Below are 23,576 nucleotides of genomic sequence, written 5' to 3'. Positions count from 1 at the left end.
TCAATAACAGGCACTGGGTATTCCAACAAGATTCGGCGCCAGCTCATAGAGCGAAGAGCACACAAGTCTGGCTGGCGGCGCTTGAAATCGACTTCATCCGGCACCAGGATTGGCCCTCCTCCAGTCCAGATTTGAATCCGTTAGATTACAAGATATGGCAACACTTGGAGGAAAAGGCGTGCTCAAAGCCTCATCCCAATTTGGAGTCACTCAAGACATCCTTGATTAAGGCAGTCGCCGATATTGACATGGACCTCGTTCGTGCTGCGATAGACGACTGGCCGCGCAGATTGAAGGCCTGTATTCAAAATCACGGAGGTCATTTTGAATAAAGTTTAGTGTCATAAGAATCTATGTTTTGTTAAGTTCATTTTGGTATATGAATGGTTACATAATGAATAAACTTGTTTCAATTATTTTACATTAAACATGTGACAGAATTTATGACCTGACTAGGTATACTAATACGTGAAGTAAAAACTTTGTACGCCTTTTTACAAAAATTGCGCGGACGGAGGAATATAAAATTTATAGAGAAAATAAAGGAGTGCAGAATGTTAATATTTTTTTTTAATTATGTATAAAAACACATTAAATCAATAAATAAAAACATTACAGACACTACCATGTATTTGACACATACACGCATGCATACTATGTATTTATTGTCAAACTTTTCTTATTGCTTATAGTCTGTGGTCAAATTGAAAATAGATTAAATATTGTTTGTCTTTATTAATATTTATCTAAAGTGTAGTCTTTGCGAAATATATGAAGAAATAGTCATTGATAGGATCATAGTGGTGTACAAACTTATAATTTCAATTAATTATAGTCGATATAAAACCATCTAGGCCTTAATGCACCCTTGACTCGAATGTGTAAGTTATATAGCGACCTCCATCATAATAATATATTGGATCTGGACATATTTGCTCAAAACTTGTTTCGTTTTAAGAAAAAAAATAGAAACTAGCTTCTAAGCCATGTTAATTGTTCTCATGTTATTTGTTTTTATGTAGTTTATTGATGGATTTTTTCTTTTTAAATTTTTTATCTGGTTTCTTTTTTTCTTTTTATTTTTTGTTTTTTCTTTCAGATTTAATTAATTTTATAATAATTTGGTACTAGAACTAGATGTTAGCTGTGATTACCTATAATTAAGTGAGCACATTTCATGTTTTGATATTTTTGTACCCTATGTTTAAGCCAGTGTTTCATTTGTTAGTGATCCATTAAATAAATAAATAAATAAATTTCGACTACCGGGATATCACTAGTTTTAATATAATTCTTGACCACCGACTTTGAGATATGAAGCTGAGATTTCAATTGTAATAGTGTTATCCTTCAAACTGAAGTCTTATGCTCACAATACGGCTTACCATCCGATGTTATTCCTACAAAATGGTAATGGTATGTGAACATGTATCGACTGTTAACAAACACCATAAATTAGTTTCTGCCATAGAAGTAAAACCCGTTGCGTCATACCTATCAAGTCACGACTTCAGATTGTATGCTTTAATAGAAAAGGCATTAGAAAAATATAAATTTAGATAATTGTATGTATATTGTTATCTTAAGAATACAATTATTTATTCGCCCACGGTTTCCCTGACTTCTGGTATATATGTATATATTAATGTCATTAGACAGTACCATTCGATCTTGACCCTTATATTTTAAGCTTTGCTTTCACGTTGTGAGGTCTATCGGCTCTGGTAAACACTCAAAACCAGGTTTCTGTTCAACCAACTGTCTAAAGCATTAAAAAAAAACCTATATATCGATAAATTACTATATGACGACTCTATAAACTTGTTAAATAATATTCTTAATCATTTTAATTCTAAGAAATATTTCTTTGTTAATCTCTATATATAAAAATGAATTGCTGTTCGTTAGTCTCGCTAAAACTCGAGAACGGGTGAACTGATTTGGCTAATTTTTGTCTTGAATTATTTGTGGAAATCCAGAGAAGGTTCAAAAGGTAGATAAATATGAAAATGCTTGGAATTATATAAAAATAACAATCTTATATTTCCTTTGATTTCCCCTCGTCAGACCGATTCCTTTTGTTTATTTTATGTTTATTTTATATAAAAGTGTAGGTCTTTTATTTATTGATTGAGGCACTACAAAGTCTGCCGGGTCAGCTAGTGTAAAATATTATGATCTTTTTTTCTCTACCACCCACCCTCTAATGCATTTTGGTTAATGCTCGGCAAATATCTGTGTATATTTAAGATCGATGCCCGTATTACGTTACTATATTAATGCAATCCTGACATCGCGGGGTCATCTTTAGAATGACCGATGGGACTTCATTAGTTTTGAAATGTTCTTTGCTGTTTCCGCGAGTCGTAAAACATATTACAGATACTTTTATAGATTAACCCCGCGTTTTAATATTCATTTTAACTATATATATTTTTTATTGCTTAGATGGGTGGACGATCTCACAGCCCACCTGGTGTTAAGTGGTTACTGGAGCCCATAGTCATCCACAACGTAAATGCGCCACCCACCTTGAGATACAAGTTCTAAGGTCTCAAGTATAGTTACAACGGCTGCCCCGCCCTTCAAACCGAAACGCATTACTGCTTCACGGCAGAAATAGGCAGGGTGGGGGTACCCACCCGCGCGGACTCACAAGATGTCCTACCACCAGTAATCACGCAAATTATAATTTTACGGGTTTCATTTTTATTACACGATGTTATTCCTTCACCGTGGAAGTCAATCGTGAACATTTGTTGAGTACGTATTTCATTGGAAAAATTGGTACCCGCCTGCGGGATTCGAACACCGGTGCATCGCTTCAACACGAATGCACCGGACGTCTTATCCGTTAGGCCAAGACGACTACAATTTAACTAATATCCGATCTTTCGAATAATTTATAGTTTACAGCACAGTCGTCCGTGACTCCGAATAATACTAGTATTAAATAGCAGTGTTTAAAATTAGTATATATTCCTACTACTTCATAGCTTTACGGGTCATAGAAGTATTTATACAGTACAACGTCTGGAACTATTAGCACAGATCTACCTATTTAAGTCGTATAACAGTCAAGGATCCCCATTTTATAAATAGTCCTCATTCACACCGACAATTACAATAGCAAAAAAACAGCTGTATAATAATGTACTATAACATGACCTGTTTGTGTGTGGTGTAATTTAAAAGCTGTTTTTTTACTTTTAGAAAAAATGACAAAATATTAAAATTGTTCAGTCAAAGTCACAATACCAAAAAAAAACAGTATCTTGTATCTTGTCCGCTTAAGAAAAAAAAATGTTATTTCCCGAACATTGCATCCCGGTGATATGCCTAAAACCTTTCAGGAAATGTATAATTCATGTTAAATCCCTGGCTACCTTACCCGGGAACTAACAATGTGATCCTTTATTACAAAAAAAATTGTGTGGGGCTTTTAAAACCTTTTGTTTCTTTTTCGAGATTCAAATGTAGTAAAAAAAAAGGAATTGCGATTCGATCACGGGGTCATAAGATAACTTATAAAAAAAAATGTGTGGTGTCGTTGGGCACCGGATAGGAACAAAGTTTATTATTATAAAAATATTAATTTTAAGTTCTATTCGAGGTATAAAGAAAATAATTATTCCAGTGTACATTTTTAATTATGACTCTTTTATTGATAAAAAAAAAAAACTACTTTACAAAGCTATCAACTTTATTTTATTCACAATGATTTATAAAAAATATATAATAAAAATATGTTATTTTTTGTACGTTATTACAAAGTTAAGTCGTACATTGTGTGCATTACTAATTTGCACGTTATTACAAGGTTAAATGGTACACTGTGTGCATTACTACTAATAATCTTACGTTACGGACGTTTTTTCCCAGTTAGGGCACCCGTCCGCATCGTCCCATAAGGAACTTCGCTCCAAAAATCTTGGAATTATGTATGTTTTTCTCTTTATTATACATAAATTGCAAAGAAATGCTTTGAAACGAGCGGATCGCTGAGGTTTTCGCTGAATCGTAGCCCTTCGGAGCCGTAATGCAAGTATTTGTTGGATTGGCAACACTAAGCCGGACGAGCGGTGTTCCTCGCGAAACGAATTCAATTTGGATCATTCTTTGAAGGCGACGGTACTCAAGCTTCGCAAAAACCATCGACAACTAAAATATTATAAATTTATATCTGATATCTTTCATTCGAATTGATAAATTACAAAACAAATATTTCATTTTAATTTTGATGCTTATTTCTATCTCTATTAAAACGTGCCAAAGGAAATTTATCATGACGCTTGTTTGAGGAAAAGGGTATGAAAGTTTGAGAGGATGTGACTCATAGTATTATCCAGATTGAGGGCCCCTGCCCTCGGAGAAGCGAAATTGGATCGTCTTTAGCATAAAATGAAAATCGAATCGGAACTAACGGAATATCCCCGAAGAGGTCCCTTTTATAGAATTATGAAGTGAAATCTGGAGACGAAATTTTTTTTCGTAATTCTTTTACTCAGATTTGGCCCTTCGGATTTTGGGTCATGCGTTTTGTATTGTGCAGCCATTTTTGTACTAAGCCGAGAAGAGGTTTGGGGCTTCATGTTTTGACTGCGTAGTTCTGAACGCGCCAACTTATGACTTCACAATTTTAATTAGTACCATCATCCCAGTTCAGGATTACACTACCAGTATAAGTTCAGTAGCAGATTTAATTCTTATTCTCTAGAATATCTATTTAATCTTATTATTTATATTATGTATTTCTAAGGTTTAATCTCGTATTTATTATTGTCATAATACTATTTCAGACATTTCGAATAATTTTCATTTTTGATGGTTACGGACACGGAATAGATTCTATTCCGTGGTTACGGACGACCAGAGTTTTATTCGTCGGAATTTGTGTTAGCACAATATCAGAAATTAAGCCACTATATTAGGACCATTTTATATAGAGATCAAGCCGAGTGGGGATCTCGAAATGATTTAAAGAAGATTATAATTAGGTTATGATTCAAACAAATTTTACCATTTATTATTTTCATTTTATTATTTGTGACGTTTTGAATACTTTACAGCTTACATGATCACGTGATATTAAAAAAGGAAGAAGAATATTAAACAAGATAAATTCTAACTTTTCTAACACATTGTGACTGACATCTTACATATTTATGTACATAGTCTTGTTCCTTATCCCCTCTCTTCTTTACTCTTACTACGATATACTGGAAATGACGTTAAACTAATACTAGAAATTCATTCGAGTCATGAAGCAGCTGTTTAAAATGCCTGAAACACTCGAATACATTTTTTGATACTTATAGCTTATTAAAAATATTAACGAAATACTGATGATTTCCAATTATCAAGATTATTTAGAAGAATTTAGAGAAGGAGAATCCTACATTGGGCTCCCACGAAGATCTGTAAAAAGGCGTATCAAACTTCTTGAAGCCGGCGTTGAAGTCGAGCGAGCTGGACGGAGATTGGAACAGGTTCAGCTTACCGCCGGCCGAGTAGTCATTCCGGTTGATGACGTCAGAGTGCGCCGCGCTCAGCGATGCGCCCACCTTCTGTCTGCAACACGACCTCGAGTCAGTACCTCACGCACTGCCGCTTTCACCTCAGTGCTCACGGACGAGCAGGGATACTCACTTGAACATGTAGTCCAGTCCGCCGCCCAGCGTGTTGAAGTTGGGCGCGTTGGGGATGGCGCTGGGCGAGTTCCTGATCGCGAACGCCTTGGCGCTCAGGTCGTGGTTGTTATTGTGGAACAAGTTGACCTTGCCTGCGACGCCGAGCTGCTCCCCGAAGCCGGGAATGCGGGTCCCGGTCAGGCTCAGCCCGTGCCCGTTTCTGCAACATGGACAAACGAACATGAAGCCACCAGCCCGGAGCACAATGAGCAGTATATTGTATACTAGCTGCCAGTAGGTAGGTACTCACATATTGTCCAGAGCGAGCCCTGCGGAGGCGGCGCTGAGCTTGTGGCGGTCGTTGAAGTCGGCGGACCCGATGGCGCTGAGTACGTTCTTGTCGTTGCCGGTGAGAGGGACCTTCAGGGCGGCCCCGGAGGTTCCATCCGAGTTCACTGTGAAGCTGCCGGCTTGTCTCCGCGCACGTGTCGGCACGTGTCTACCGCTCGCCAAGCACGCGCACAACAACAACAACGCTACACTCTTGGACATCTTGACCTGTGTCGTATTACTTGTCTGTTGACTGCTCAACGTGCAGATGATGAATGACACAGCATCAGTCTCAATCCAATATATGTTCTCAAATAAAGGAGTCAAAGGAATCCCCTTAATAAGATTAAACAATACTTCATTACTTAAGATACTCGGTAAAGTACCTCAATAAAATTCCGAACGTGTCAGAGGTTATCGCGGATGATGATAAGTAGTAATTAGACGCACTGCTTCACGCGCTGTTTTTTAAATTATAATATCACGAAATATAAGGGTCATCTAATCGTAAGTGGCTACTGTCGCTCATGGACATCAACAATACTGAACACACAGTCAACCCACTGTATATTGTTAAAGACTCACTTTACTAATTTATCTAAAGAAATATGTATATAGTCAACACGTATTCGTATACAGTTGTATCACTACGACAAAGATAACTTCATATTTGCAATAATAATCAAATATACGATATGGGCAAATATGGGCACATTTATCCTGCGTCTCGTGGAGAGTGGTGGCATTGTGACCGTGACACATGTGGGATCCGGCAGTTACTAGTGGGCCTGATTGACCCGTCTAGTACTATAAATAACTATAAATATACCCTTACTACTGTCGTAAAGATATTTTAGTCGCCTAGTGAACGGATCATCTGATGTTAAGCAGTCTCTAGTACAGATATACATACTTTTTTTTATTTATTGCTTAGATGGGTGGACGAGATCACAGCCCACCTGGTGTTAAGTAGTTACTGGAGCTCATGGACATCCACAACGCAAACGCGCCATCCACCCTGAGATACAAGTTCTAAGGTTTCAAGTATAGTTTCAACGGCTGCCCCACCCTTCAAACCCACCCGAGCAGACTCACAAGAGGTCCTACCACCAGTAAAAATGTATGAGGTGTAACTTCTGACGCTGGCCATAAGGCCACATGAAATAAAATTACTGGTCGTCTTATAAATCCACATGGGTAGGTACCATCATGCCGCCTATTTCTGCTGTAAAGCAGTAATGCGCTTCAGTTTGAAGGGTGGGGCAACCGCTGTACTGTAAAAACTGAAATCTTGGAACTCATGTCTCAAGGTGGGGTAGATGTCTATGGGTTCCGGTGGTTACTTAAAACCAGGTGGGACGTAAGCTCGTCTACCCAAACGAGCAATAAGAAATAGATAATTGAATGAGCACTTTTTAATAGACTCTAATTAATTTTTGTGTTCAAAAAATGTATACTCATTGTATGCGGCAATTAACTTTTATTATATGATATGCTATTCAACTTTTATGTTTATATACTTTTTGTGTTTTTTCTAAAGATAAAACCTCATTTTTAAAGAATCTTCCTGATCCCTTAAAAATCCTGTATACCGTAGCGACTACCGCGCCTATCATCTTCAAATTTATGGCCCCTGAGATGGTCTTTTAAGCGCGGAATTAGGTCCCTTGAATATGGAGTCAGGAATTAATATGAAGAAGTCAGCTTCTTCAATGGTAGCCATTGAAACTCCGGATTTGTGCTCGGAGGCGTTATCTTGGCGAAACAAAACAACTTTAGCGAGTTTGCCCCGCCGTTGTTAGCGTATGTGCTCACAAAACTTTGTTGTTTGTCCAGTGTAAGCAGTCCCCGTAATAGTGGCTCCATGTATTCGATCATTGCCACACCTTGGCTGTTCCAGAAAAAACAGCCCGTGATCTTACCGGCGAATGGAATCGTTTTGAAGTTCTTCGGAGATGACGATATCTTTCAAGTCGTGGACTGTTTTTTCGTTTCCGGGTCATAACGGTGAAGCCATGTTTTGTCCACAGCTATGAATTGAGTTGGACCCAAAAATCGGTCAAGATCTTATAGTGACAAACATAAGCAGTTTTGTGAAATTCTCAGTGTGGTTTGTTTCAGCGCGTCAGAAACCATTTTGGGCACACAGCGCGTTGACACTATTTTCTTATCCAAATGGTTGTGTATAATATTATGGACACTTCCTGTAGAAATTTTCATTTCTTCTGCTGTAAAACAAACAGTAGTACGACGATCCGCTTAAGCAATGCTTTCAACTCTTTAATCATTTGTTCAGTCACTACCGATGTAGGGCGTCCCATGTGGTGGACCCATTTACTGGTGGTAGGACCTCTTGGGAGTCCGCACGGGTAGGTACCACCACCCCACCTATTTACGCCATGAAGCAGTAATGCGTTTCGGTTCGAAGGGTGGGGTAGCCGTTGTAACTATACTGAGACCTTACAACTTATATCTCGAGGTGGGTGGGGCATTTACGTTGTAGATGTCTATGGGCTCCAGTAACCACTTAACACCAGGTGGGCTGTGAGCTCGTCCTTCAATCAAAGCAATAAAAAAAAAAGTGGAGTTCGTCGTTAATGGAAGTTCTTCCTCGCTTGAACTCAGCACACCAACCTCTAATCGCAAAATATGGCGGAGCATGAACCCCTAGTGTTGCTCTCAATTCTTGATTTACCAGCTCCGTAGTAAAAATTTTCAAGCAGAGTTATTTTATTACCGTGCGAATATAAATTTTATCCATTTTTAAGTAGACGTTTCGACACGTTGCGTCGCTACCAAATGACTTCTATTTAAAAAAAACAAAAGAGGATATTGAATAAAATCGCTATGTTATTATTATTATTATTCTAATGACTAGGCTACATATGTTCGCCAGTATCTAGTTTTTCTTTCCAGCAACAATGTATTGCATTATCACTATTTATTGAACATCCCTTGTAGGTAAAATGTTTGCTAGGAAAAATTAACCATGTGTATGTACCTATATACATCGAGAATTGTGATGAGATAATAATGTATGGAGGTTTTCTATCCCAGTACCAGGACTGTCCAAGGCGATATCTTAGCGCCTTGTGCGTTATCAATTTAACTAAAAATCTGTTATGATGTCTAGGCCGTTCTGATCATCGTAGCCTGACGGATAAGACGCCTGATGCACTTCTATTGAGCAATGTGACCATGCCAGTGTTCCAACACCGCAGGTAAATACTGTTCTGTTGAAATACGTACTTAGCAAATGGTCACGAATGACCTTCACTCTGAAGGAATAAAATCGCGTAATTAAAATCAAACCTACAAAATTTTTAACTTTCATCATTATTGTACTATTGAGATATAGACCTCAAATCCCGAAGTGGGTGGCAGCATTCACGCCTGATATCTATGGGCTGCGATAACCACTGAACACTAGGTGGGCCGTAAGACAAATCTTAGTTTATCAAAGGGCGCGTGGTACTGCTAGACCGTAAATGTGTCATAAGCTGAGAATGAGTTCGTGCCAAGTACAACGACCGTCACAAGTGATTCCCCGAGCGCGGCGCGTGCCGTCGATATTAAGGGGAATAATTCTTATCATCACATTTAATTCGGTTCAATTGGTTCAGTCTCTAAGATTCTTATAAAAGCGAAAACATTTGGTTTCCCAACATCATTCATCATCTGCACGTTGAGCAGTCAACAGACAAGTAATACGACACAGATCAAGATGTCCAAGAGTGTAGCGTTGTTGTTGTTGTGCGCGTGCTTGGCGAGCGGTAGACACGTGCCGACACGTGCGCGGAGACAAGCCGGCAGCTTCACAGTGAACTCGGATGGAACCTCCGGGGCCGCCCTGAAGGTCCCTCTCACCGGCAACGACAAGAACGTACTCAGCGCCATCGGGTCCGCCGACTTCAACGACCGCCACAAGCTCAGCGCCGCCTCCGCAGGGCTCGCTCTGGACAATGTGTGAGTACCTACCTACTGGCAGCTAGTATACAATATACTGCTCATTGTGCTCCGGGCTGGTGGCTTCATGTTCGTTTGTCCATGTTGCAGAAACGGGCACGGGCTGAGCCTGACCGGGACCCGCATTCCCGGCTTCGGGGAGCAGCTCGGCGTCGCAGGCAAGGTCAACTTGTTCCACAATAACAACCACGACCTGAGCGCCAAGGCGTTCGCGATCAGGAACTCGCCCAGCGCCATTCCCAACGCGCCCAACTTCAACACGCTGGGCGGCGGAGTGGACTACATGTTCAAGTGAGTATCTCTGCTCGTCCGTGAGCACTGAGATGGCAGTGGCAGTAGGCGAGGTACTGACTCGAGGTCGTGTTGCAGACAGAAGGTGGGCGCATCGTTGAGCGCCGCGCACTCTGACGTCATCAACCGGAATGACTACTCGGCCGGGGGTAAGCTGAACCTGTTCCGATCTCCGTCCAGCTCGCTCGACTTCAACGCCGGCTTCAAGAAGTTTGATACGCCTTTTTACAGATCTTCGTGGGAGCCCAATGTGGGATTCTCCTTCTCGAAATTCTTCTAAAAAGTATTATGCGAAAGCAGTAAAATCATAAATTCCCTTTCAATATTCTAACATAAGGATTTAATTATAGTTTAGATATTATAATCTTGCGCACAAATTTTAATAATACTCACTGTCAGTACTGCCTTATCAAATAAAGAACCAATTAAAAATTAGACTGTGTTTCCATGTACATTGAACTTGTCATTCAATTAATTATCACGCTAATTCACAGAACATAACCGGGATTTTCTGTATCTTGCTGAATCTGCAGCTGCAACTTGACGTAATTTTTATTAATTAGTGGTCGCCCGGTAGTTGAAATTCGTCTATAATTAATTGAAACTATAAGTCTGTACACTATTATGATTCTATTTTCAAAGACTTATACTTTTATAATCACAAATTTCACCAAGACTACACTAGAGAAAAATATTAATAAAGACAAACAATATTTAATCTATTCTCAATTTGACCATAGACGTCAAGAACAAAAGTTTGACAATAAATAGTATGCATGCGTGTGTGCGTCAAATACATGGTGGTGTGTGTAATTTTTTTTTTTTATTGTTTTAATGTATTTTTTTGGCATAATTTAAAAAAATATTAGCATTTTGCACTCCTTCACTATATTCTTTATAAGTGTGGGAAATTTCATACTCCTCCGTCCGCGCAATTTTCGTAAAAAGGGATACAACATTTTTGCTTCACATTAATATATAGATAACACATATTAGTTTCGGGCACCGGTGCTCAATAAACGAATTAACTTTTATTCTGGTTGGATGGTATTGCTGGTGATTCACACCAGTGTCTTCGCACGTTTTGATCAATAACAACCTCTAACAGTTTTTATTAACTTTTATTCGAAATATGACGGTCTTATTATCAACCAACTTGGTGTTAAATGGCTATCGGAGTCCATACACATGACTACATTAACTGTCTTGAGATATGAGATTGAAGTGTCATGAATAATAATTGTATCATGAATATTAAGTTCCTCAAACTCAATAAGCTCATTAGACTAACTACAGCCATCAAAAATATATTTTGTACATACTTGTAACACGTTTTCTCAAATACCATAAAAACCCCCTTCTACTTATAAAGTTGCAAACTGATATTTTCACATTAACATTTTTTTCCCTTCCAATATCAGACAGTTCACAGACCATTAGCCGAGCTCCAGCGAACCGAATTATCAAGTAAAATACACGCTTGTGAAGATACAAGAAAAATATTAACATATAAAACATTACGTGCTTATTTTCAGAGGTTCGCTTAATAATAACTTTTTCAGCTACAGGCAATCTAGTATTAACTGTAATTGTGGTTATACTATTTATTCGGTTTACCGAAGACACCTGTACTTCATTCTGATCCCTGACCAGAGGATATATATGGCAGTAGTGGCTGACACAAAATAAAATAGGTCAGCCAAAAACATTTAATCAAGTTAACGACAACAAGAAGACGATCTTGTTTCTTTTTTTTATTGCTTAGATGGGTGGATAAGCTCACAGCCCACGTGGTGCTAAGTGGTACTGGAGCCCATAGACATCTACAAAACGAATACGCCACCCATCTTGAAATATAAGTTCTAAGGTCTCAGTATAGCTACAACGGCTGCCTCACCCTTCAAACCGAAACGCATTACTGCTTCACGGCAAAAATAGGCGGGATGGTGGTACTTACCCGGGCGGACCCACAAGAGGTCCTACCACCAGTAAAAATGAAATTTATGGAAACAGCAGCATTCAAACCGTCGCGTCTGTCTACCGAGTAATAAAACCCACTCAAGGGATGATCTTTCCTTATACCTAAGGTCTCGGCCTAACCAAAACTAGCTTAGCACTGCGCGATGTAGTACAACACCATTATGATAAATTCGGGAAACGTCATTCTATTGTTTCAAGTTGCACAACGGCGTTCATAATAATATTGTAAATGGTATGTGGTCTTGTTTGCCGCTGCTATATCTTGTTAACTGTTGTTTTGTTAGTTACTGAAATAGCCGTCACTCTCAAAAATACTATGTTCTTATACTGAATAAATAGCTGGTCTCTCTCTATACTCTAGACAATCCAGTAGCCATTGAGGTGACCTCGCCTACCTCCTTCGACGATAAACGATAAAAGATCTTCTGAATTTAAATTTAATAGAAAATGAAATAATATTTATAACCGTCAGTATTTTTGCTACTTCAAGTCAGATGGAATCCATTTATCAGTCTGACGCATTTCGAATGTGAATAACGTCCTTCGTGAATAACTTTTCGCATTTTGAATTTGTAACTGTTTGAATTTTAATACCGATAGATCATTTAGTATTTTATAGTTGGAAAAATCATAAAAAGTTTAGCTGATAACTTTTAAAATGATTATGAATCGCCTCAATATTCAGTTAAATGTGGAGTGCTTTTAAAAACTTGATTGTTCCGATGTAAATATATTTTTACTTAAAAATAAATAGGATGTATTTCGGATTCAGATATTTCGGATTTCGGATTGCAAGTTCATTCTTGTACGAGCCATATTCTTAAATCGATTTAAGAATCCCATATTATCTGGAACCGCTGCGTTCATCGACAGTACATTTCCAGAAGTCTTTTTTGCCACGTACCATCCGGCTATGGAATGAGCTCCCCTCCACGGTGTTTCCCGAGCGCTATGACATGTCCTTCTTCAAACGAGGCTTGGGGAGAATATTAAGCGGTAGGCAGCGGCTTGGCTCTGCCCCGGGTATTGCTGAAGTCCATGGGCGACGGTAACCACTCACCACCAGGTGGGTCGTATGCTCGTCTGCCTACAAGGGCAATAAAAAAAATAAAAAAAAAACAGAAAAAAAAACCAACGTCTTCTGAAGAATACAATTTTTTTAATTTACCTTCTCTCACAACACGCTATTACATTATTTTACAACAGTAGACTCATCTTGCGTTTCGAAGTATATGATAAACTTCATTTATTAGATAATAATTATCTCATATTTTTTCGATTCCATCCAACGTATTAGTCACGCTCCACATAGCGCTAGATTGTTCTTGGAGACATCAGGAGGAAAGTAAAGTCTTTGCGGTATTCTAATACTGCTGTGCTTCCCTTCAGAGCGCGACCCTCATTTTAGGTTCAGGGGAAAACAACATATTTTCGAAATATCTGAAAAAGATTATTATGTATATTCTCGAAGGGAGTTATCGAGTTCTAGTGGTAATACTAAAAAAAGGATCAGATGTAGGGTAGATAGATCTGTTTGTTCCTAAGATCCTAAGCTATTTGTATACTCATCTGTGTTTGTGGCACTTGCAACAACACTAAAGATCAATCAGGTGGAAAATGGTAACATAACAAAGCTCTTAAACAAAATAACTAGATGATGACCGAGCTTTACTCGTTTTTTTTTTGATTACGCCATCTTGTTGTGTCTTTAAAGCGGTTAGTTGCCCTCAATTAAGAAAAATAGTATTATTATTCGCCAATAGATGTCGAGAAGAGTCATAAAGTTGATTATCAATAAAGTTGATTATTGAAAACACGATAAAACAACATTTTCTGAAAATAATTCCAGCTAGATCGATTTATCGCCCCCGAAATTCCCTGTATACTAAATTTTATAAAAATCGTTGGAGCCGTTTCCGAGATTCAGATTATATATATATACAAGAATTGCTCGTTTAAAGGTATAAGATTTGTGTTGTTGGAATCTATAACCTCGCTGCGACTATCAGCATACATAATAATACTTATTAAATTACTAATACTACCTCTTTCAAGCATCGAGACTAGTAGACTACCAACTAAGCTCGAAAGGCGTGTAAGATATCACTACTAATATTCCAATTATGACTGTCAATAAAATTCTAACACAAATTAGTCATTTTGTTTTAATAATCTAGGTCTATTGACTCCATTAAACAATTTATCGAACATCTATCCCTACAATACGGAAATGCAATTAGTACGAATCAAAAACAGAGATAAATATACGCTAATGTCCATTAGTCAGGTTTCCCTGTACTCCTTCCACAATGCCTTGATACCTCTAGAGTGTGGTTCGTTGTCACCAATTTATCACCAACTGAACTATGCAGTTTCTTTAGCAGTTGTTTGTAGGGAAGTCGCCCCTACTATATGCTTTAAGTCTTCCCAGTAATTTTACTTCGTGATAACAACAACCGTCTTGCCTATGGTTTTAAATCTATTTGAATATGAATTTGAGTTATGGTTAGAAAGCCAGTATTGTTAATTATTGGAGATTTTGACTTAATATCTCAAGACAGGTAGAACTATTTTAGGTGCCATGACTATAAATAAATAAATAATAATAAATATAATAAATAAATAATAAATAAATAATAAATAAATAATAAATAAATAATAAATAAATAATAAATAAATAAATAATAAATAAATAATAAATAAATAATAAATAAATAATAAATAAATAATAAATAAATAATAAATAAATAATAAATAATAAATAAATAATAAATAAATAATAAATAAATAATAAATAAATAATAAATAAATAAATATAAATAAATATTTACTAACAATCACGCCACGTTAACTGGTCCCGTGATAAGTTCGTAAAGAACTTGTGTTACAGGTACCAGATAAGGGATATAAATGTAAGATTTTTATTATACACGTACATATATTTAAGATACATCCATAACCCTGGAAAAGACATTTATATAATTTATCATACAAATATCTTCCCTTGGCGGGATTCGAACCCGCGACCCCCTTGTGTAGTGACCATGTCACTTACCACTACACCAGACGGCCGTTTATAAGATTTGAGATCTATAAGATTTGAGATCAAAGTTTCATGACCATGTAATTGTTAAACCGATTTATTTTACAATTTTATAATAAAGGAATAATATTTCATCGTAAAATTAGGACGGAAACACATGTTAATTACAAATTTGTCCAATTACCATAAATAAAATTAAGTAGAATGTTATAATTATAATAAAACCATTTAATGATAAATTCAAATAGTAGTGGATAATCTAAGTCGTACAAAACGGGTCGTTTGAAACTGTCCAGAGCGAACTGTATGAAATATAACGGCCATACAGAATAAGATCGAATCATTTATTATGTACATTCGAGCGTTAACAAGCTAATAATATTTTGAATTGCTTTTACTAGTGCTTTGATAAGTCAATTCTAGATTACAATTTGAATTTAATAGTTTTAGTTTTGTATAGCTTCGAACCGAGTCCAACAAGGCTTGCATTTTATTAACTAATTTGGCATGATTTTTACCATCAATTTCAGTATCGGAGAAGGTAGATTTTTTTCCCCTACTGCTAGTAGCCTAAGACCCTATTCCAGCTATGCCCGGACGGGTGGGTTAACTCTCGGGCCCACCTTGAGAGAATTTGTTAACACTAGCCCTAGCAACAAAGTCGATAATAACAGAAGCGCAGCAAGGCAGCCGCTAAAGTCACATTTAAAAATGTTTTTTAAAATAAAATAAGTGTTACTTGCAACTCTGTACAAAAATCTTGGAAAGTTGTTTAAATCTAGGTTTTACATTATTGATTTGTATCCAATTTTCTGGTGGTAAATTCAATAGTTCCGTGACAAAACTGATGGGCGTTAATAGCTATCTGTCGATGTAAGCTCATTGATTTTGGGATGATTTTACATAAGCCTTGTGAGTTACAATATAAGTGCATATTGTTTAGTTCAGTGTAGCTGAGTGAAGTTACGGCGTGTTTAGATTGAAATTCTTATGAAGTCACAATTGAAGAAGAAGACATATTATTATAGCATGCGGAAACTCGAGGAAGTCATTCTTACTCGAGAAAGATCTGAGCTCGCGTCCAATTCATACGACAAAATATTTAAAATATTCAAAGTAACTTCCAAACACCATTAAAGGTTAGTGACATGCTCCAAATTCGTCTCATATATAACGTTGTAAATCCTTCAGCGGGAGTAACATGAGGCCAATTTGTAGCATTAAATTAAGTGGGGACAACTCCCGCGGGAACGAAAATGTCTCGTTTCCTTAACCGAAAACCGTAGTAGGGGATTTAATTTTCTATGAAATTTGCCATAAGCCCGTGCATGTTTTTATGAAATAATTTGCATCACGCACGACTTAAGGTGCTTGGTCAGCTTAGTTTTTTTTTATTTATTTCGGTGGTATAACCTTGTATATATATTCTATAACTCAATAATCCATATCATTACACCATTAATAATTACAATATTGCTAATTATTTAAAGTCAGTCAATGACAAGGATGAAGATTCCACAGATCAGTCTTAACCCATGAATGTTTTAGATACCCATCAATAGCAATAAATGTATAACACACTTTATGCTTATAAATCCAATCCAAGCCTAGTCTGATCTATACAAAAAGTTCGGGCTCTTTCTGATCCAATTTCCTTCTAAAAGAATTTATATACCCGCAAAATAATGACAGCTATCATTTTACATGAATCCCAGAAGGCAAAATTATACGCTTAAAAATTGGTATCGTTTTATGGCATATAAACAGTACTCCAGAGTATGCTGGCAATGATTGTCAACTCGGGCCAATCCGGGAAATTATGTTTTTATAGCTTATACGGTGTAAGCTCGTTTGTTTAAGCTTCGAAGGCTGCGATTGTTACATAATGGAATACGGCATGTGATAAAAATAATACAAATTTTCGAGACGAAATGCTTCCTGTTTATTATTTTTCATAATGACGATGTTTATGAAATATAAATAGTGATTATCGTTAGAAACAATATCAGAGATACAAACGAACTAAGAGCGGCCTAATACTTGTATATTGTTACGCGCTGGGGTTCGGGATAAATAAAAATTCTACTGAATTACAACTAAAAACTGTATTCAACACTTAGAACACTTTTTTTTTGTTCAGTAGGAAATCGCTGGACTCCCACCCTCCACTGGGGATGGCGGGCGAGGTATGTCTGAGTCGAACCGACTAAAACCTCTTGTCGTTCAATAACCCACGTCCAAGCCTCGTATGAGACAGAACTCATGAAAAGGCAAAGGGGGGAGAGTGAAGCGTTTAGTGCGGAGCACATCTGTCCCATCACGCTCCCTCTCAGTCGGCAGGCTGTCCGAAGCCCGCCTAGATGGCGCCGGTTAGAATGACTCATCCTACGGAATACCCCGCTGGGTCAGAACCAGCGTGGGTCGAGGATAGCCGGCCTTCTATCACCCGGATGCTCTTGCGTAAAACGCGTGCAGAGCAGCTTGCACGTCGTCTTCTTAGGCCCCTTTCGCCGAGCCCCAGACCGGCATAATATGAGGGGGACCCGAAACACTTAGAGGGCCAGGGATTGGGCGAGATCCGCCTCCCTAGCCCCCGCTCGACGGCGGCGGGCTTGTGCGTCTCTCACGCGCCCCACCGCTTCTTTCTGCGTGATGGTGCACTCGCAGAAGTCGAGCATCGCCTTCCACGACTCGTCGTTGTCGAGCATCGATGCCACAACACTCGGCTACGACAAGTCGTTTCTTATTTTTGCGACAAGGACACGGTGCCACCCCTCCCATGCGGTGCAGGCAACGAGCGTGTGCTCCGCCATGTCCAAGTCGCAAGCACAATGGTGGCACTCTGCCGTCGGCTCGGCTCCGATTCGGTGCAGGAACTCACCGAAGCAACTACGGCCAGTGAGCACCTGCGTGAGCCGGAAAGTGAGGCGTCCTCTGTCACGATTCCCCCAGACCACAAGGGCTAGGCGAATCGCCTCGACGGTCCTACGACCAGCCGAAGGATCGGTCAGTCACCTGGACTATGACTCCAGCACGGACCGCCGAAATTGGGCCCTCCGCGCTCTGACTACACTGGACTTAGAACACTTAAAACACTTCACAAACACTAAAATTCTCAATTCGCTTCGTCCGTTTCGCTTCAGGTGATCCGTTCGCTATTTCGCTTCGAGTAGTTCCGATTACTGACTGACTGTATGCCATCTCTACAACGCTTTTATAGCCGATACCACATTTCTAGAATTATCGAGAATATTCCACACAATAGAGGGCTTTGTACTTCCCGAGCGTTCTAGGTGCTACTAGACCCTCCGATATTCGTTCGACTATTCGACGATAGATGGCGTTACTCTTACCGGCGTAACAATATGTTTTTAAGCCATGACATAGAAAACAACCCTTTAGCAAATAGCTCGAATAGAAAATCACCCACAGCGATACAAAATGTGATCCCAGTTAGTCGTGGTGAGATCTTCCCCTTTAACGAAAACGGACCGACAATTGGCTCAGTCGTAACGGTTTATGGAAATTTGTTTTCGTTGAATGAATGTGAAAATGAATATCGTTTTGAAACATGGCATCCTGAGAGAGCTCAGTGGAATTACAACTACACTAACTGCTGAAATGGTATTTCAAACTCAAGCGGAATTTTCTTAAGTCGGCACCTCAACAAACTATTTACGTTCTAATCATTTGAAAACGGTTTAATTTTCTAAAATTTTAAATTAGAACAGGATTTCGATTTTGCCTGAAAAACAAAGTAAAGCACATCTGATTGCATTTTGGCTTTTTAATTTAGATTATGATAATTTCTGAAGTCTATATTATGCTACGAAAATACTCTAATTAATTTGATTTCGTATCAACACTGTGTTTCAAAATAAGTTTATGATTAATGTGACTTATTTCTAAATACCATATCAGCGTACATTTATCTAGGTCGCTTGTCATTTTAGCAGCAAAATTAATTTGCAGATAATATACTGACAGCAATTTTCTGACAAATTAATTGTAGAACGCAATAGTGAAAGAGAATTGTTGTGATCTGATCGTAATAGATATATTATAAAGTTAAAATCTTTAATTGGGTTTCTTGTGATATTAGGTTATTTTTATTTCAGAAAAAATATTTCCACACGTATTTATGAAGGCTAATTTCGCACCATCGATCGTGCTGTTATGAGCTGAATGATTGTCGTGTTCTTTAATTTCTTGCTTAAATGAATAGGCGAGCTCACGACCTACCTTGAGTTAAGTTGTCACCGTAGCCCATACATATAAACAACGTAAATGGAGCCACACCCACTTTCAGACATGAGTCCTATGTCTCAGTTTTATGATACAACAGCTGCCCCATCCTTCAAACCGGCAGAAATAGGCAGGGTGGTGGTATCACCCGCGCCAGTTCACAATCTAAGTCAATCGTGAACATTTGATAAGTACGTATTTCATTAGAACAAGTGGTACCCGCCGGCGGGATTCAAACACCGTAACATTGTGTAGGAACTATCACTATAAGTAAGTTAAACAACAGATAAATGCATGGAACATTATGAGACTAATATTCAAATAACTTTAAAAAAAATTTAACTTAAATTTTTTTTATTGCTCTACTAGGCAGGTAGTGAATGGTTACCGTCGCCCATGGACTTCAGCAATGCCAGGGGCAAAGCTTAGCCGCTGCTTACCATTAAATACTCTCCACAAGTCTCGTTTGAAGAAGGACATGTCATAGCGCTCGGGAAGCACCATGGAGGGGAGCTCATTGCAAAGCCGGATGGTAGGTGGCAAAAAAAATCTCTGGAAACGAACTGTGGAAGAACGCAGTGAAACTCCGTATAAATAAGTAAACTATATTATAAATAGTGCTTTAAAACGTTATTTAATTGATTGTTAACGTTATAATATATTGCTTGGTGAGTGTGTAATATTTTGTAATTTGAGGGTAATCTGACCGGCAACTTCGTAAATTTTCTTTACATATTTTATTGTAATTTATTTTAAAATGATGACTCGCAGCATCAAATCTCGTCAGGTTGATGAACAGCTTCGTATTGCTTTAGAACAATTAAAAAATACTCGCGAAAAATATGATATACTTTTACAAGAAAGTGAACAAAATGAAGAGGAGATGCTGTCAGTCATCTCTAAGAATACTGACCTTAAAAAACAATTGTCTCAGCTCTTCATTGAACACAGTGAAGCTCTTGAGACCAACCAGAAGTTGCAGGATACGATTAACACCTTTTCTCAATGCAGTGATGAATTTTGTGATTCATTGAAAATCACCGCTGAGTTGAGACATAAATTGGCTGAGGCTGATGATTGTATTTCTGACTTGCGGTCAGAGCTATGTAAACTTAAGGAACAGCAGCCTCAGAGCTTATATTCGGAACTGGTTAAGAGCGAACCCTCTTTGGTTGCTGTAGATACTGCCTTGAATTTTGACATAACTACTATTGATCTGACTGGTAGTGATGCAGAGACCTCAGAGCGCTCCCAGTTAGTTTTAAGTAAAAATAAAGTAAGGAAATATGTTAAAATTAATAAATTAATATATAAGACTCAACGTAAATTGAGAAATTACAAGTCTCAGGATTACATCAAGCTCATTTGCAAGCAGAGAACTTCACTTTCACACCAGGTTGCTGTATTGACTGAACAGAGTCAACAAATTCATCACAAACACTTGGAAGAAATAGAACGTTTATCTACACAAATAAACAATTTAAAGTCAAGTTTAGAGAACATTACATTAAACTATGAACTAGCACAGAGGGACATTAGTGAGCATGTGTTGGCAATGGACAATTTAATTGATACTTGTAATTATAATCAACAGCGTTTTGACTCTTTGACAATGCAGTACGCTGAATGTAAATGCTCTGCATCGGGTTGTCAGGAGCTACCACATGTTGAAATTCAAAAACATAATGTGTCTACTCTTTCAGTGCTAGAGTCTCAAACCAATGATATTGTGAAGGCAGCACCTATCTGTATACCTACTACTGCATCTTCACAAGTTTCTAGAGAAGACAAAATTAAAATTAAAATTTTTAGTGATGAGCTGGGGAAACAGATGGGTGTGGCATTACATGACCTTTGTTTTGGACAACATGTGATTAATTACTGTATGCCAGGTGCTAATCCAGCACAAATATTTGATAAGATTTTAAATACCACACATTGTCTAAACACTGTCATAATAATTATGTTAGGGAGGAGAGAAAACGTTAACCAAAAACAAATTTTGCATTATGTTGAAAAAGTTAATATGTTAAATATTAAAAAACTTATTATGTTCACTTTTGCTTACTTGCAAGACTTACCGACAGAAAACAAAATTAGATTTAATATTAATAATGCAATTTATAATGCTTTTGATAATAATAACTGCACCTTGACATCCAAAAAATATGCATTTAAATTAATAGACATAAATAATATAATAAATTTTAGAAATTTAAGGACATCAAAAAATGACTTATTTAAATTAAGTAATAAAAATTTTAGACAAGTAGCAACATCGCTACAGTATTTTATACACAATTTCCTAGCTATAAATTTAGCTAAAAAAATACCTGCTTCTATTGAGCAGGAAAAAAATTTGACATGTTTTAAGACTTTGGAATCTGCTTCCAATTTAAATTAATTGATAAGACAAAGGAGTCACACTCTTGCAATTACAAATCAATTAATACAACTAGATTATACCCATCAAAAGACGTTAACGTTTCAATTATTAACATATTCAATTTGGTGCATCAAAATTTACAAGGGATGATGGGTAAAGAGCTAGAAATTGAAATGTTTTTAAATATGCATAATATTAATATATTCTGTGTTACTGAGCACTGGTTTAGAAATTATGAATTATTGTTTAATTTTAATGATCACCAGTTGTCAAGTTCCTTCTGCAGAGAGAACGCTATTCGCGGTGGCTCACTGATTCTCGTTAGTAAATGTTTGAAATGTAAGGAACGAAAGGATGTAGTGGCCCTCTCTGTTGAGAGAATTATTGAAATTTCCTGTGTTGAGCTTGAGCACCTCATTGTTGTCTGCGTCTACAGACCTCCTGATGCGTTATATGATTCTTTTGAAAATATTTTGGAAAATGCATTGTTGAAGCTTTCTGTTTCTAATAAACAAATTTTTGTATGTGGTGATTTTAATATTAATCTTTTAGAAAACACAAATACCACTATTAGATTCAGAACACTGTTAAAGTCATATAACCTCCCAAATTTATTTTTAGAGCCTACTAGGACAACGACCACATCGGCAACATGTTTAGATAACATATTTACAAATGTAACACCGATTAACAAAAAAATTATTAATCAGTTAACATCAGATCATAGTGGACAATTTGTGTCTTTTGAATCTAATATCAATTCTATAGATAAAAATACTCTTGTGATTGTTCCTATTAATAAAAAACGAATTGAGAAGTTTAGAAAAAATATTAAGCAAGAACATTCAGAAATTATTTATAACCATAACCCAAATTTGTCATACCAGAATATGTTTGAGAGAATTAATTTGGTCTTTGCTGATGTATTTATTCCTAAAACTGTAACATTAAAAAACAAAACAGTGTTCAGCGAGTGGGCCACCACCGGAGTGTACAAAAGTAGAAAAAAGTTATATGATCTGTACTCTGAAAAAGCCTATAATAATGATGAAACATTTCATCAATATGTCAGGAACTATTCAAAAGTATTTAGAAAAGTTTGTTTAGCGGCAAAATCTTTACATTTAAGTGATTTAATAAAAAATGCCCCTGACAAGATAAAGATGACTTGGAACATCATTGGTAGAGAAAGTGGAAAAGTCAGAAATAGCCACCAAGAATTCTCATTAAAAATAGATGATAAATTGGTAACTAGTCATAAAGATGTGGCTAATGCTTTTGAAAAGTTTTTCTCTGACATTCCAGTTTCAACTACCACTTCTCTAAATTCATCCCCCACAGCAGCTGAAATATTATTGCATAAACATGTCAACAAATGTAATGAAATTTTTAAATTTAAGGAAATTAATTCAAGCAATATAATAAAAAGTTTTAATAGCCTTAATGTAAAAAATACAGCTGACTTGTGGGGAATATCAGTAAAGGTTTTGAAGTCTGTAATAGACATTATTGCTCCTCATCTTGCTAGTATTTTTAATGATTGTATTAGGTGTGGTGTATTTCCTGACTTAATGAAACATAGTAAAGTGATTCCTCTTTTTAAATCTGGTAGTACTGATGACCCCTCTAACTATAGACCTATTTCAGTACTCCCTACGTTGAGTAAAATCTTTGAAAAAATAATTTTGACACAACTTTTAGAACA

At 37.2% G+C, this 23,576-nt stretch overlaps 3 protein-coding genes across 7 annotated transcripts in view; 1 reads left to right on the top strand and 2 right to left on the bottom strand.

The window, feature by feature from the left end:
* Window positions 1-23,576, bottom strand: part of LOC101743884 (collagen alpha chain CG42342) — a 380,399-nt gene that overhangs the window by 327,306 nt on the left and 29,517 nt on the right. The window lies entirely within an intron of this gene.
* On the bottom strand, window positions 5,015-6,627 carry LOC101743224 (attacin-like). Its single transcript, XM_004926701.4, has 3 exons — window positions 5,941-6,627; window positions 5,650-5,850; window positions 5,015-5,571 (listed from the first exon to the last, which is right to left on the bottom strand). The coding sequence occupies exons 1-3, from the start codon at window positions 6,180-6,182 to the stop codon at window positions 5,370-5,372; spliced, it is 645 nt and encodes a 214-aa protein (XP_004926758.1). The 5' UTR covers window positions 6,183-6,627; the 3' UTR covers window positions 5,015-5,369.
* On the top strand, window positions 7,429-10,652 carry Attacin1 (attacin 1). 2 transcript variants are annotated; one of them, XM_062668883.1, is made up of 4 exons: window positions 7,429-9,003; window positions 9,245-9,926; window positions 10,017-10,217; window positions 10,296-10,652. In XM_062668883.1, the coding sequence occupies exons 2-4, from the start codon at window positions 9,685-9,687 to the stop codon at window positions 10,495-10,497; spliced, it is 645 nt and encodes a 214-aa protein (XP_062524867.1). In that variant the 5' UTR covers window positions 7,429-9,003; window positions 9,245-9,684; the 3' UTR covers window positions 10,498-10,652. The 2 variants fall into 2 exon arrangements, with proteins under 2 accessions (XP_062524867.1, NP_001037006.1); NM_001043541.1 differs by lacking the exon at window positions 7,429-9,003 and having other exon boundaries at window positions 9,651-9,926.

Source organism: Bombyx mori, chromosome 6 (assembly GCF_030269925.1).
Source record: "Bombyx mori chromosome 6, ASM3026992v2".
Taxonomy (NCBI): domain Eukaryota; kingdom Metazoa; phylum Arthropoda; class Insecta; order Lepidoptera; family Bombycidae; genus Bombyx; species Bombyx mori.
The sequence above is the reverse complement of the archived record's forward strand: the minus strand, read 5'-3'. Positions and strand labels throughout refer to the sequence as shown.